The sequence below is a fragment of the Oncorhynchus masou genome, chromosome 12 (genome assembly GCF_036934945.1).
Source record: "Oncorhynchus masou masou isolate Uvic2021 chromosome 12, UVic_Omas_1.1, whole genome shotgun sequence".
Classification (NCBI taxonomy): domain Eukaryota; kingdom Metazoa; phylum Chordata; class Actinopteri; order Salmoniformes; family Salmonidae; genus Oncorhynchus; species Oncorhynchus masou.
Genome location: NC_088223.1, coordinates 83,367,450 through 83,384,698, shown reverse-complemented (window position 1 = coordinate 83,384,698; position 17,249 = coordinate 83,367,450). Strand labels below are relative to the sequence as shown.

At 41.3% G+C, this 17,249-nt stretch overlaps 1 protein-coding gene across 1 annotated transcript in view; it reads right to left on the bottom strand.

Moving 5' to 3' along the window:
- LOC135550950 (follistatin-related protein 4-like) overlaps positions 1-17,249 on the bottom strand; it is a 258,177-nt gene that overhangs the window by 73,360 nt on the left and 167,568 nt on the right. Inside the window, exons 5-6 of the mRNA XM_064982240.1 lie at positions 3,588-3,778; positions 693-813 (exon numbers count right to left, since the gene is read on the bottom strand). Of these exons, the coding sequence (XP_064838312.1) occupies positions 693-813; positions 3,588-3,778 (312 nt within the window). The remainder of the gene's footprint in view (positions 1-692; positions 814-3,587; positions 3,779-17,249) is intronic.

Sequence of the window (17,249 nt, the reverse complement as noted above, 5' to 3'; positions counted from 1 at the left end):
ATCAGTTATACCCTCCTCCAAACAGACCCACCGCCAGCCATGCTCACAGCCCATCTGGAGGTTGAAAGCAAAAGTAACGGTATAATGACAACAATGATTACACTAAAACCCAATTATTACTACTGTATGGTTAATGACTGTTGAGGCTTAATGGACCTGTGTTTTTGTGAAAGCCTTCAAAATTGTCCTACACCATCTACTGCTAACAGCCTGTTTATCGGCTTTGTCCAATTGGGTGGACCGTCCTTTTCGGTCTGGGCTATCCATTTTGGGGCTCGGATCGCATATCTGGTTTCTAATCATACTGGCTGAAATGTATGGGGGAGAGAGGGGGGTTTGGTGGTGTAGAGATGGCCTCTCAGAGGTAACGCAACTCCAGTCATAGGGTGGTTTTGTCATCCTCTGTTCCAGCCCAAATCCAAACTGCCATTATTGTCTGTGTGATTAGGTTTATTAGTCCTGATGACCAGGTGCTCTCAGCCACAGCTCAGCACAGCTCAGAGGCCCATAATGAGACCTGGCTTGGCGAACAGGGCAGAGGATTGCCAGATTGTTGCGTAGCCTGAGCCAGGTTTATCTGGTCTGATCCGGTCTTATCCTGATGAGGTGGCCTGAGAGAGGGGGAAAGAGAAAGAGAGCGAGATAGAGATAGATTGAGAGGGGGAGAGAAGTGGATTTAAAGCTGGACTTACGAAAAGCAGTGTAGAACTCGTGCAGAGTGAGGTGTCCGTCGTTGTTGTAATCATCGTATCGGAGCAGGTCCTGCATGGTACACTCCAGCAGACTGTCCTCCAGGTGCTCCTTCATAGAGATCTGGACAGGAGGATGGAAACCATAGACTGTATTACAATGATTATATTCCATGATTCACATTCTAGTTCTGGATATAAACCATGGGACCAAGTCGCATATAACAACTGTCTTCCTTTATTCCCTTAGCGGTTTTCCTTCTTCTCTTAACCTTTATTTTAGCCTTGTTCTATGTTTAATTCCTTTGGGAAAAGAACAGGTGCAAACTATGCACTTGGTGAGTCTTAAATCTGGCCCCATTCTGTACCATCTATAGAGGGAGGAAGAACCTGTGTGCAGAGCAAGTGAAATACTGCTTTACACACTGAGAGAACTGATGATGACATTTAGTGACATTTCTTTTTATTTCTTTCATTTCTCTGATCTTGGATGGATATCTTCCTAAAACAGAATTTATAAATGTTAAAAATGGAAATGTCTCTTGGCTATGTGTCAAGATTAATAACTGCCAACCATGATTTGATCAGATCTTCAATCAGATCTTTAAAAATGCTGAGATGCGAGAAATAGTTCTTAATGTATTCCACGTCGATCCTGTCTCCTCAAAGTATAAAAGTGCCAAGAATGTGTCCCAAATGGCACTCTGTTCCCTACATAGATCAAAAGTATTGCACTATTATATAGGGAATAGGGTGCCAATTGGGAGGCAGGTAGTCTTTTTTTTGTTTAATGGGACATAAAGTGATTTTTTAAATAGATCACAAACCAACACATCGCTTTAGCATAGAAAGTCACACATTTAATAAAACCATCCTAATTTTCCAATTTGATTTTATAATTAGCAGTGGCTCACCCACATGTTAAAGCAAAGTTGTTATTCTAAGCTTTTCCGTTTTGTTCAATATAGTATATACAGTGCATTCGAAAAGTATTCAGACCCCTTGACAGTTTTCACATTTTGTTACGTTATAGCCTTATTCTAAAAATGATTAAAAAAACATTTTCTCTCATCAATCTACACACCATACCTTATAATGACTAAGCGAAAACAGGTTTTTAGAAATGTTTGCAAATGTATTAAATATAAAAAAACAGAAATACCTTATTTACATAAATATTCAGACCCTTTGCTATGAGACTCGAAATTGAGCTCAGGTGCATCCTGTTTCAATTGATCATCCTTGAGATATTTCTATAACTTGATAGAGTCCACTTGTGGTAAATTCCATTGATTGGACATGATTTGGAAAGGCACACACCTGTCTATATAAGATCCCATTGTTGAGAGTGCATGTCAGAGCAAAAACCAAGCAATGAGGTTGAAGGAAGTGTCCGTAGAGTTCCGAGACAGGATTGTGTCGTGGCACAGATCTGGGGAAGGGTACCAAATTTTTTTTGCAGCATTGAAGGTCCCCAAGAACACAGTGGCCTCCATCATTCTTTAATGGATAGAGGTTATGAAACCAATAACTGAGAAATTGGGGGAGAACGGACTTGGTTGGGGATGTGACCAAGAATCTGATGGGCTCCATGACACACCTTCAGAGTTCCTCTGTTGAGATGGAAGAACCTTCCGGAAGGCCAACCATCTCTGCAGCACTCCACCAATCAGGCCTTTATAGTAGAGTGGCCAGACGGAAGCCAGTCCTCAGTAAAAGGCACATGACAGCCCATTTGGAGGTTGCTAAAAGGCACCTAAAGAAATATTAGACAATGAGAAGTGAGATTCTCTGGTCTGATGAAACCAATATTGAACTCTTTGGACTGAATGCCAAGCGTCACATCTGGATGAAACCTGGCACCATCCCTATGGTGAAGCATGGTGGTGGCGGCATCATGCTGTGGGGATGTTTTCAGCGGCAGGGACTGGGAGACTAGTCAAGATCAAGGGAGAAATGAACGGAGCAAAGTACAGAGAGATCCTTGATGAAGACCTGCTCCATAGCGCTCAGGACCTCAGACTGCCGCAAAAGTTAATCTTCCAACAGGACAATGACCCTAAGCACACAGCCAAGACCACCCAGGAGTGGCTTCGGGACACGTCACTGAATGTCCTTGAATGGCCCAGCCAGAGCCCGGACATGAACCTGATCTAACATTTTTGGAGAAACCTGAAAATGTGCAGCGACGCTCCCCATCCAACCTGACAGAGCTTGAGAGGATCTGCAGAGAAGAATGGTAGAAATTCCCCAAATATACTGTAGGTGTGCCAAGCTTGTAGTGTCATACTCAAGAAAAATCGAGACTGTAATCGCTGCCAAAGGTGCTTCAACAAAGTACTGAGTAAGGTGTCTAAATACTCATGTAAATGTGATATTTTGGTTTTGTATTTTTAATAAATTAGCACAAATGTCTATAAACATGTTTTTGCTATGTAATTATGGGCTGTTGTGTATAGATTGGTGAGAAAAAAAAGAATTGAATACATTTTAGAATAAAAAAAATCTGTAACATAACAAAATGTGTGAAAGTGGTCTGAATACTTTCTGAATGCGCCGGAGGCTATGATCACATACAGATCACCTACTCATTGGTCTTAAACATTTCCACAGGTCACAATTTTAATTATACCATTATCATTTTCTAATTAATTTTGAACGATAGTATTGTGTTGAGAGAGAACAAGAGGTTCACCCTAACCTTTCTCAAAGAAAGGTAATTAACCAACTCTAACTATGTTTTTTTTCATTAAGTAGGCTGACCTGGTCCCATTGGGCCCTGGTCAAAAGTAGGGAATAGTAGAAGTACTAATCACCCATGGGTGGAGATTCATCCAAAAACACCAGTCAGTGTGGCCCTGGTGCCCACCGTAATCTAATTCTCTGAGATGTACACACCTGTGCCAACTCGTCACTGCCCAGACGGCTGTCCCGGTCCATGTCCAGGTACTTAAACATGGTGTCCACCAGGGCTCTCTTCTGGTCCATGTCTCTCAACGTGTTCCTGTCCCCGCCGGTTAGGCCTTTAGGCTGCATATCCAGCAGCATACTCTTCAACTTGTTGTACTCCGCCATGGTGCACGTGTCCCCTATAAAAACACAACACAGACTTTCAATTAACCTCATTAGGTTACAATGACCTTACTGCTGCAGGACTAATTGACTTTGGAGAATGGTTAAGTGTGTAAGAATGAGTGTATTAAATGTGTGTGTGTGTGTGTGTGTGTGTGTGTGTGTGTGTGTGTGTGTGTGTGTGTGTGTGTGTGTGTGTGTGTGTGTGTGTGTGTGTGTGTGTGTGTGTGTGTGTGTGTGTGTGTGTGTGTGTGTGTGTGTGCTTCTGTACGAGCTGCAGTGTGCCTGTGTATCTGCTTGCATAATATGTTTGCAGGGGGTCCAATTAATTATATTTAATCTTCCAATCCGCATGAAAACAAAAGGTAAACAGTCTCGTCGAGATACTTTCGATGGTTTTGTCCTATTTCACTTGCTGAGGGATTAACACCCATGTTTCAAACACAGCATCAAATCCTGCCTGGTTTGTTTCCTAGCCCCCTGATGAATATGTACAGAGGAATGGAGGAGCCTAGATGAATCAAGTGAAGCTGAGAGTGTGTTTATTCCTTACTTAAAGTTATGCAAACACAGGCCACCCACTGCGTGCGTCTTTAGGACTTAATATGAATGGAGAGCATCACTCGTCTCCCCCTTCCCTCCTCTTCCCTCCATCAACTTAGTCCTTCCCTCCTCCAACTCAGCTGCCTGTGATAGTTGACAGGAGGTTGGAGAGGTGCCTGTGCATCTCTGCCAAGTGATGAGCGCACAAAATATTAAAAGCTCATTGATATGAAGTCATTAGAAAATGTCCCCTGATCGCTGCAAAGAGCCACACCCTTTCTGGCGAGGACAAGAGATGGATTGCAATGCCTAATTCAGATTATAAACTGAGTGGTTCGAGCCCTGAATGCTGATTGGCTGACATCTGTGGTATATCAGATCATATACCATGGGTATGACAAAACATTTATTCTTACTGCTCTAATTCCGTTGGTAATCAGTTAATAACAGCAATAAGGCACCTCAGAGGTTTGTGATTCATGGCCAGTATACCACGGCTAAGGGTTGTGTCAAGGCACTCCGCGTTGTCTAAGAACAGCCCTTAGCCGTGGTATACTGCCATATACCAAACCCCTCCTGGCCTTATTGCTTAAGTAGACTTCAACATCAATTAATGACGTCCAGAGCGTCCAGCCTGAAGGCCCCTTGGTTCCGCCACAGCAGTACTGATTCCCCAACATCATATCTGTTAACCTTCCTGTCACTCCTACAAGCTCATCCAGAGTTCTGTTAAAGGGACAATCAGCAGTTGCTACATCCATTTTTGGACTTAGATTAATGATATGATTCTTGAAGATTATAACTTATAACCAGCAACTACCAATTGCCGCTTTAAGGCTCTAAAAGAAGAAATGTCTCCTACATTGCTTTTTGGTGACACACAGAGGCCTGATGACTAAATTATGTTCCTTTCTTCTTCAGGACATGACCAACCCAAACAAACCAGACCTTTCCGGGCACTATTTTGCCTTCCCTGTATTGTCTGTTTGGGCGAAACTTGTGCCGTTGAAAAGACCCGCCGCTGGCACTGCTCTGGTGCTTTCCATTAGCATGACATGGGGTCAATGCACCAGCTCTTTCTCTTCTCCTGCATTCAGTGGCTGATCAATCATTGATGAACCTGCCAGGAAGATGGGGAGGGATTCTATTTTCAAGTTTTCAAATCCGGTAATGAAATACATCTATCAAGGTGGCGGTGTGAGGAGAAAGGTCAATGGTGATACGGGATAAGTTGTTATGACACACCATTAATCCAGGATCCTCAATTATCTCCTGGCTTTTTTCGGGGAATAGATCTCGTGACCTTTCACAGACAACCGGGCCATCTGCAGCGGTCCACAACATGCAAGAGGCAATCATGTCAAGGTCTCAGCTAAATCCCTGTTCAACGTTATTCCTTCTAGGGGGATGGAATGTGCCACGGAACAGACACCAGGGATCATCACATATTCAGTCATCATCGCTGCTTTCAAAGGAAATGAAAATCAAGGACTGCAAATCAGCGATTTACATTGTTTTCTTTATCCATTTGTTGAGATGAATGTCCTTATTTTCCCCAGTGATGCTCAGTGATGTCCCCTGCATGTCCTAGCAATAAGTATTTCTCATTCTGCTGAACCCAGCAGCTAAGAAATTAGACTATCTTACAGTATATCCTCCTGTCGCTGAACGTGTACTGTACTTGGGGCTGAAATTCACTTTACTGCCTGGTTGAAATGTTAGCTGCTTAAGTGAGCGATCCAAACCTGATGTCAATGTCCGGGAGACAACACCCAGTGCAATTCTGCTGTTCAACCGAGAACAACCTCAGAGCTCCCTTTTTCTAATGTCAGGAAGAAGTAGAAGAAACTAGCCACCATGCTGCTGTGTGAATTGGTCAACTACATTTACAAGGATACATTAGAATATATAGTGCAGATACACTGAACAAAAGAAGAGAGTATCTAATCGAGCTATTAAAATGACAAAAATAATATAATTCAATTGAAAGCGTAGGTGTCTGAAGGCCTCCTTATATCTGTTCTGATTCGGAAGTATCAGACACAAACGAGTAAAAGCATATTCCAATACATCAGCTGATGGAACCTTACAACAATGCCTCAAGGGCGTGAGTAGTGCTCCTGTTTGATTTATGATAGCTTGACCTCCATGGGCTGAGATGATTGGGTTATTTATCGCCATGCCGTCTGTGTCCTGCTAACGCAGAAAGATTGACTTCCCTCTTGGGTAATTATGGAGATGATAGATAGATAGATACTTTCCTCACTCCACTTGAGCGGCATCAGGTCAGAAGTCATCGTCTTCATCCCAAATAGCAACCTCGTCCTTGTGTGGTGCACCACTTTTGACCAGAGTTCTATGGGCCCTGGTCAAAAGTAATCCACTAAATAGGGAATAAGGTGCCATTTGGGATGCAGACAGTGAATCAATGCCTGGTCAGGGGTCCTTTGAGAGTTATATGTTGCATGGACATTGCCCTCTTTGAGACATGAGCCAATTAAATACTTGCCCGTTTAATTTAGACATAAGTTCTCACAGGGATAGCCTATAACTATCGCCCAAAGCCAACTAAAGTAGCCTGCGATGCAGCATCTAACGGCAGCCACATACTGTACTGTAATAGAGGAAACTTAACTTCTGTCTCAATCTGCTAGGGTAAAGAAAGTACATGTAGTCAAAAGACAAATCAACAACACAGAGACCACTTAAAAACCCCATCTCTCTTTTCTACCCAACTCAACAAATACATAATCTATGTTGTCACAAATCTGGAAGAATGTGACTGTAGTGAAATGGGAATGTTTGCCATAAGAGCTCTGCCAAGGGAAAACTATAGCTTTTGTATTGTGGCAATTGTGACAACAATCTGTGTTTATTACAAGAACAAGCCAGAAGGAATGGCAAGCTACATAAGAGAAACAATCAATGTTCCAAGCACGTCTTGAGATCCCAGTCTTCATATTATTTAAGTGGTGGATGTGGCATGGTGTCATGCATTAAGTATTGCCATTGACAGTATGCCTCAGAATGCACCTAGCCCAATAACTCAACCACATAAAGCCTATATTCTACATTTTTCACCAGCTAATAGATGTTTACTTCTATTGGTGTTTCTTGAATGAACCCATGCTCTGAAAAATCAATCAACTCCCAATAGCAATGCCATCTTGGGTAGCAAGATGCCCAGCAACTCTCAACTTGGACAGTTTAATCTATCGTGATAGCTCAGGGATAGTATATCATATTATATTGTTTTTAGATCAGTGCCAAGGATTCTGAGGACAGTAGTTTAACAGCCATTGAGAAGTAATCTCAATCGTTCTCCCAACATTTTTGTCATGTCTCACATTTCCAAATGATGCCATTATATTAGCTGAGTAAAGACATCCAGTCTCCCCTATATGTACTGCAGTCAGTTGGTGTGTGTGCTTGGCAAACAGTATCTGACTTACTGCACCTTGGGACAGGCTAAATGAGAACTTGTTGCAACATGAGAGGTATTGGCAAAGCAGTGAAGGAGAAATACTGTAGGAGGACTGCTATGAAAACCTTCCGTGCTCAAACCACACTTCAGTACTATATATGCTAGCTGCACCTCCCTCTCTATCTCTGCATTCTCCCAGTTTTAAAGTACATGTGTATATACTATTTTGTGGAGTAACACACCTGTTAAACTTCCAAGATCAAAACGCACCTTTGGAGATATGAAACAGGAATATCCTGAATTGGGATCATCTAAAATGTGTGGAAAAACTATCACTTCCCACTGGGCACATCATGTCATTTCAACATAGATAATTAGGTCATATTTGGTTGAGACGTTGATCAATGAGATCACCACCTATATTCACCCACTCAAAAAGACAGCAAAAGGTTAGTTGAATTTCCAATGTGTTATCACTATGTTTTCAACCTTCCAAAAGCACAACCAAATTCCAAATGAAAAACAATGTCAGATATTTGTTTAAATTGTTAATCCAAATGTCTATCACTGCGCTTTAACCATGTAAAAGCAAAGCAAAGTTCACATAGGAATGCAATTTCAGATATTTTGTTTATTTATACTAGGATTCTCCAACCCTGTTCCTGAAGAGCTACCCTCCTGTAGGTTTTCGCTCCAACCCTTGTTGCAACTTTAACCAAATAAAATCAAGCCAAACTTTAAATGCACTTCGAATAAACTTTGATTTGATTTAGTCCTATTCTTTAACTTAGATTGTTGGTTGAGATGGAGATGTAAATCCAACATTCATTTTCAGACTAACTGGAATTAAAGCCAGACTAAGTCAGTGGTACAGTTGGAACTATCCAAACAGAAGATACATCTCCTTCAAATGTTGATATTTGGTTGTGTTAATAACCAAACACAATTCAATATCCCCTTTGAAATATAATAAACAGCCTATTAATGTGTGGCCAAGTTAACAAATGATCGGTTGGATTCACATCTCCAACTAATCCAAAAATGAAAGTTAAAGAATGAGACCCCACTGGGAACACACTGGTTCAATCAACGTTGTTTCCACATAATTTCAACAAAATCACATTGAACCAACTTGGAATAGACGTTGAATTGTCATATGTGCTCAGTGGGACACATTATTGTTACTATTTTCCAACAGGGCAGAAAAGTACTGTAATCAAACTATACAACACCTTTTTCTACTCTACAATAAAGTATGGTCTAGGACGAGTGTTCATGATGTCCTGCAGTATATTGTGTATTATTGTGTAATAAACAGTCAGGTGATTTTCACAGTCATCTCTTCTATTGTGGCTCCTACACGTTTACCAATGTGTTTCTCAACCACCCAGTCAAATCACCAACCCAATCAAAGCCACAAATAAACCCCACCTGTACATGTAAATAGAGTTGCACTTGCAGCCGCGACATAATATATTGTTAATTTAAAGAAAAAAATTGTGAAGCTAACGCTCAGCTAACAAATTAGGAGTACAAGTGTAGGACGTTGATGACATTTTTAGCATACATTTCTCTGACCACACCTGCAGTGTAAACTACAGTAATCTCCTGGCTTGTCCTGGCTATTGGCTGAGCTAGGGCTGCAGACTGCCGCCTCAGAGGAACAGAGTGTTTAAATTGCCTGGCTAGCTGCTGGGAACAGCAGCCTCAGTGACCCCCATCCACACTGAGGCCCAGAGACCAATCACAAACAGCCATCATTAGCCTGCTCCGTCACACTGGTGACCTTGTGTGTACCTTTCAGAGGCTTGAAAGGGAGATGGAGAAACTACTTCAGAAAGGTACAGAAACGTTGCTGTGTGCAATGTTGCTACTGTAAATTGTACGAGTGTTAATCATTATTTTTTTTAAATGTGTCTGCAAACATAGCAACAAGATGAAACATACATAATTAACTGTACAGGAGCTCATCAACTTTTGCCTGGTTGCTTAGACTTAATTAATCACTGTACAGCAGGAAGAGAGAGACAATTAACTATATAAGGGGCATTTACAGTAATTGGATGATAGATTTCAACTTTTGAGAGCAGAACTATGATGACAAAGACTTTTAGAATACTTTCAATAAATGTATAATTAAAAATGACAGCATAAACTACCAAAACTACTCTTCAGCTGTTGATGGACAATGGGTTGCTGTCTCTGAAGTACATATGTACAGATGTAGGATCTTAATTTGAGCCAGTTTTCTACAGTAGGGATATTATCCTGCAGTAACAGGAAATGTTAATTATTATGTGGATTATAATCCATGAATTGTTTTTGTAAGTGAACATTTCAAAGTGGAAATTAAAAACTCCAGAAGCCTTTTTACACCTCACATATACTACATGTTTTATATTTCCTGCATTTTAAGAAAGTTTTCCTGCAATGGGGTGATCAAATTAAGATCCTACATCTGTGGTATGAGCAGATACCTGACTAGGGAAAAGCATTGCATTTGTTTACAATGCAGTGGAATAGCAAAAATGTAAACTAAAAAAAAGAAAAAAAAGAAAGGTGAAAGAAAGTATGAGAGGAACAGCCCTTTCATTCTCTCATGGCTTCCATAGTCAGAAAGAGAAAGAGAAATGCAATATCTTCCTTTCATCTCAGAGTTTTATCTTTCATCTACCTTACATTTAATCTTTGACTGGTTGCCTTCTAAAAATGAGTTTTCACTGTGGCACTATTTTGTGTTGGAACTCCACGACAGAGAAGACATTTTTATTATGTAAATGTAGCAGCTTCAACAACTAAGTAACTACCCTTCTGCTCTGAATGTGCAAAGATGACACTGAAATGCAATATCATTATCAGTTATATGAGATACATTTCGACAGGGCTCTTTTAAAAAAAAGTGTGAGGTACTGTTTAAAAACACTTCACAAAATGTAGATTTGTACTTTTTACAGATGCTTAGATAACAGAAGACTCACATTTCCATATATTTTAGGAAAGGTAGATACAGAGAATGGTGGAAAGTAATTGTCATAGCCTCCATTCTTTACTTGAGTGAATAAATTAGTATAGATATGCTTTGTTTAAAACACATTTTATTCAATTCAATCAAGTAGAGGCCCATTTGATTGTTGCGGGATAGTTCAAGCTTCATGTTTGTAACTCGTATTATGATTCAGGTTGGTTTGTTTGATTTCTTTTCAAACGAAGGCTAAGTAGTTTGCTGTTTGATTTCCATGTCTCAATCTCCATAACTACACAATTATTGTAACTTTAAACCAAGCTAATTTAAATGTGTGCTTATGAAAAGTGGGAATGACTGTGTATACATGTTCCTCTTTCCAGATCTATGCAATCATTGTTGTTCTAATTTACAGATGAACAATTACAGTATGATAATGTGTGCTGCTTAACCACACTAACTTGAATGTTTGGTAGCAACTCTCACAAAAGTACAACTCACAAAAAAACATTTCACAAAAAAAAATGTTCAACCTAGTTAAATTGTGTTCTAAAATGCATGCTCTTCACTTCCTGAAATGACCATACAGTAGTTACCAAATCCAAACACAAGGCCAAGTGCTATGTGTGTTTTCAGTGACCACCAGAGCTTCCATTAGACAGAAACATCTGCCAGTAAACACCAACTCCCGCTGGTGGCATGGACTTCGCTATTGACCCATGAAACCATTACTCTCTGATGCAACCTTCAAGGGCAATTTTAGAATAAGCTGTTCTTATGACCAGCAATATAGGTTGACTGCACAAACAGCCCTGGGGAGGAGGTGCAATCTTTCTGTCGCCTCAGACAGACACAGTAGGCCTATAGAGGGTACAGTATTCTCACTACTGGCTGATATGATGAATCACCTTCTGCCACGCAAGAATCCTACTTTTAATTGGGGAAAAAATGCCTGAATGTTGGCACTACATTAATGAGCAGTATTTCCTCGTCTTAGATTATGTCTCCATTAATTTGAGGGGAAAAGATATCAACCTTTTTTTTAAACTGCACATGCAGAAGCTATTGGTTGCCCGGAGGTGAGTTACATTGGTAGCAGTACATTGATGTCAAGTCATTAGTGGTTTACACATGGAGCTCCTCAACCTCCTCCCTCTCTCTGCCAGCAGGTAGTGTGAGGGAAAGTCATTAACCGGAGAACAGAACTAATGAAGGGATAAATTAACAGAACAACAAACAAATACAGCATGGTTTACCCTGCCTGGCTCCTACCTAGCTAAAGGTCATTATACTATCTGAGTCAGAAACGTCTGCAACGGGGTAAGAATCTTAACAGAAGTTTCATTGACTATTGGTTGAACACAGTTAGTGAGTCAGACCGCACCACCTCCCCTATATATAACTGACCACAGTGCGAATGTCGAGCAGGCAAATGTATCATTGGCCTGGCCAGTTAAGCATGCACCACTTCAACCCTCGTCCCTACAGAGAATAGCCTGTAAAACTTTTTAGTGGTGCTGCATCTTTCCCCCAATGTTGTGAATCTATACCAGAATATGGATTCTAGCTGCCGGATGGATTTCCAACATTACAATCTCATAGCTGTGTGAGTCACACTTTTAGCAGGAGGTTGTCAGATAGAATGACATGTTTCAAAGCAGAGGTCTAAAGCCATTAAAATACCTATTGCCTCCCTGTCCCCTCAATATCACCCGTCGAGCCTCTATCCTACAACGCCTGTCACTCACACTGCCGAATTTAAGAGGGTCTCAGAGGTCCACGGAATTTACTTCTAAACGGACGCAAATGCGATTCATTCACTTATATTTCCCCCCTGCACCTCTTTTTCAGGGCTTCTTCATTAGGCCAGGGCTTCTTCAATAGGCCAGGGCTTCTTCAATAGGCCAGGGCTTCTTCAATAGGCCAGGGCTTCTTCATTAGGCCAGGGCTTCTTCAATAGGCCAGGGCTTCTTCATTAGGCCAGGGCTTCTTCATTAGGCCAGGGCTTCTTCATTAGGCCAGGGCTTGACAATGCAGGCTAAATGAACAGGAGGCTCAGACAATGAAGAATTTGGGTCCGGATAATAATAGGAAACACATAGCAGCAGTACTGTTTCCCCCCGAAGCTACAGTCTCTCCCTCCCACAGCCCTCCTGATCATCCAGGTTACTAATTTGAGAACATGTGAGAACACACAGCAGCAGTACTGTTTCCCCCCGAAGCTACAGTCTCTCCCACAGCCCTCCTGATCATCCAGGTTACTAATTTGAGAACATGTGAGAACACACAGCAGCAGTACTGTTTCCCCCCGAAGCTACAGTCTCTCCCTCCCACAGCCCTCCTGATCATCCAGGTTACTAATTTGAGAACATGGGAGAACACACAGCAGCAGTACTGTTTCCCCCTGAAGCTACAGTCTCTCCCTCCCACAGCCCTCCTGATCATCCAGGTTACTAATTTGAGAACATGGGGGAAGAGGAGTTCAACGACAGATCCACTTAATTAAAAGCGTGACAAAGGTGTTTAGGTCCTCCGTGCCGGTAGCATATCTAGATTATAGACTGTGTCTGTGATGAAAAGCAAATCGACTCCTTGGGGAAACAGCAGAGACAAATACAGTCTGATATAGACATTATTAGAGATCATTGCAGTGTGGATAGGCCTCATACTCAGCAAATTAACAGTAGTAGTCCTACTAATCATTATACCTTTTAATACTGAAATATCTGTCCTTAAGAGAGGGCTTCTAGGTTATATGCCACAAGAAACAATCTTCTTTTCAAAATGTGTTTCTGATAGGTAAAATGTGACATAGAATTCTAAGAAATCTAATGAGAATTTTCATTACGAACCATTATCATTCTCATAATCATCCCATACTGTGTCCCATCTTTGTTTTACCTACTTGTCATCATACTCAGCTAGAAACATGATCCCCTTCTCAGCGGTTGAGCTCTCTCGTCTCTCTTGAGCCTTTTGAACTTATAATGAAAATAATGAATCATTAGGGAAACCAAGACTTTTAAAAAACACAACCAATTACCAGGCCTAACACAGGATAAAGGCTACAATATCACCCAGTCTATCTGGGGCACGGGGAGGCGGTGCAAATTAATAATTGTCACATTAATAATTCATTAGAGCCAAGTAAAATAATCCACAAAGTCTCTGGCCACATGAGGGGAAGTAGATAAAACAATGAAGTAGTCTAGTTTTACATTTTGTAATATCTTATGCTGTAAAACAATGTTATGTTGAATAATCTGCCCAGCTCACTACAAATCATTACACTGGATTTGTTATCGAATTAAAAATGTGCTCCTAACTGGAGATTGGAATACTGAAATAACAGGTACATCCAACCTCCAATGGCTCAATGGTTACAAATGCAAATGTTTTAAGTCTGCATTGACTTTCTATTTAATGGCAGCCATCTTGATGATGTTTTAATTAAGCAGAGGTAATCGTATTAAGCTTACCAGCCACATTTTGTGATTAAATCTCTGCTGTATCCTTCGTATATAGACTCTTATATATTACATTAATTGATCAGTGGTCCACACTCATATGTTCTCAAAAGTGTTCTCAAGATAGAGAACGTGTTGTCATACGAGATAGTGTTCTATCGTTGATGACGAGCCGACACATTCACCTGGGTTCTCATGACACGCTTGGTGAAAAATCTATCGATGTGCCCTTGAGCAAGGCACTTAACCTTAATTGATACCATAAGCCGCTCTGGATAGGAGCATCTGCTAAATGACTAAAATGTACGAATGTACTCTACATCACAACGTTGTGAAACCACATTGTTCATTCATAACCAACTACTGAAAACACACTGTCCATTCATACCCAACTACTGAAAACACATTGTTCATCCATATCCAACTACTGAAAACACATTGTTCATCCATATCCAACTACTGAAAACACATTGTTCATCCATACCCAACTACTGAAAACACATTGTTCATCCATATCCAACTACTGAAAACACATTGTTCATCCATATCCAACTACTGAAAACACATTGTTCATCCATATCCAACTACTGAAAACACATTGTTCATCCATATCCAACTACTGAAAACACATTGTTCATCCATATCCAACTACTGAAAACACATTGTTCATCCATATCCAACTACTGAAAACACATTGTTCATCCATATATCCAACTACTGAAAACACATTGTTCATCCATATCCAACTACTGAAAACACATTGTTCATCCATATCCAACTACTGAAAACACATTGTTCATCCATAAACAAAACACATTGTTCATCCATATCCAACTACTGAAAACACATTGTTCATCCATATCCAACTACTGAAAAAGGGGTCGTTCATCCATACTACTGAAAACACATTGTTCATCCATATCCAACTACTGAAAACACATTGTTCATCCATATCCACTACTGAAAACACATTGTTCATCCATATCCAACTACTACACATTGTTCATCCATATCCAACTACTGAAAACACATTGTTCATCCATATCCAACTACTGAAAACACATTGTTCATCCATATCCAACTACTTGTGGCAAAGAAGGGGGTCGAGTGGTAAATGGCAGATATGTGAGAGCAGAACTAATAAACGGGCTCTGCCCAATCACTAAAATGGCCACCCCTGTCAAGCCAACCCACAGATAAAGGGTCAAGAAAAACCAGGAAGAGAAGAAGAGTGCTGGAAGGATCTATGAACAATAGAGAAAGAAACAATAGAGAAAGAGACAATAGAGATTGGCTGGGTTTACCGTGTATGAGCTGGACTGTTTTGGACGTACCTGTTGGCGTTTGGACCTGGACCTACCGAGAACCCGATTGTGTACCGAACCCTGCTATCCTTGACCTCACCTACGGCCTGGGTGGACCAGGACGAAGAAACAAACACACAGTTCGAAAGAACTCTCATTCTTGGGTGATTTGGTGACAGTTTACCACTTAGTTTGTGACAAACGCTCCTAACCTTGAAGAGGTTTGCAACATACTGAAAACACATTGTTCATCCATATCCAACTACTGAAAACAAATTATGACATGTTTTATTTTTTTTGTCTGCTCCTTTCATTAGTGCTAGACAGTTATTGTTCATAACCCAAGACTGTCTGCTGTCCTGAGGCATATCTCTGCCTGGTAAGATGGTAAGATGGCAGAAGAGAAAAGGGGGCAGGAGGGAGGAGAACAGAAGTTCAACTAAGTGCGAAAAGATGACTTCTTAAGACTGCTCCCAAACCTGCTGATGCAGCCACAATTTAATTGGCAGTATCCAGAGCCATATTTTACATGAAATGTACTGTCAGATGTGTAATTTTGCTGTGAGGTCCCATTGGTGATTCTCTCATCTGCAAAGAGAAGCTATGTGCAACATTAGAGGCTCAAATGAAAGAACAGTAAAGATAATTGAAGTTGTAGCATGGCCTGACCTAATGAGATATTACATACTCTGCCCACAGATCAAAGACACTTCGAATTGTCTCTGCCAACCTACAGGTGTTTCTGGGTAGGGGAGGTCAGCTCGGGATAATTGGTCTGTGTCCCAAATAGCACCCTATTCCATATATAGTGTACAACTTATGACCAGAGTGCACTAAATAGGGAATAAGGAGTCATTTCCGGACGCACACATACTCTTCTCCCTACAGTATCACAGCTGAACACAGATGTGAACATACAGAGCTATCATTTCAGATTAGTTATGGATTTTAAAGCGAAGAAGACATTACCATGAGGAATTTACACCATTCACACACATCCACAAGAATAACAGCGGGTCACATTCACATAAAAAGGTGAACATAAAAACATATGTTTGGTTAATACGATAGTGACTGACTACGACAGATGAAGTTTTGCCGCAATGACATGCAGGACGGTGGAAATGACTGAGATTATCGCTGGCACAGTATCACCTTCAGGGCATCACCTGCCTGGGTTTTATCAACACTGCCCTTCCGCCAGCAGACAGACATGCAGCACAGTTACGGACATGAGGTGGAAATATCATGGACGTCTGCCTTGTGTGTCGATGCCCTGGGAAGGAAAGCACTGGAACTGTGGATTGTGTCCCAAATGGCACCCTATTCCCTGGTCAAATGTAGTTTACTACATAGAGAATTGGCTGCCAGTTGGGACGCCAACTCTCCTCCCTTCTCAGCACCACAACGCTCATTCCCTTCTGCTCCAACAGCTGCAACTCTCAGCTGTGACTCGGCACATGCCAGAGACCAGTCAGTCACTTCATGATTTAATAAGTCAAAAGACACTTTGACCTGGCCATTGTTTTTCTGAACACCCCTCAGCCCCCCCTCCCCCTACCCGCGCCACCACCTACCCCCACCCTGGCCCGCCACTCCCACCTCCTACATCCGCCCCCGTTTAATTGTTCCCTGTTACTTTAGGGGCTCATGCCATTTTCACTGATAGTCTTGTGGTGTAAACGCTGAGGGGCTATGCAGGAGGGCTATGTGGAGGGCTATGCGGAGGGCTATGCGGAGGGCTATGCGGAGGGCTATGCGGAGGGCTATGCGGAGAGCTATGCGGAG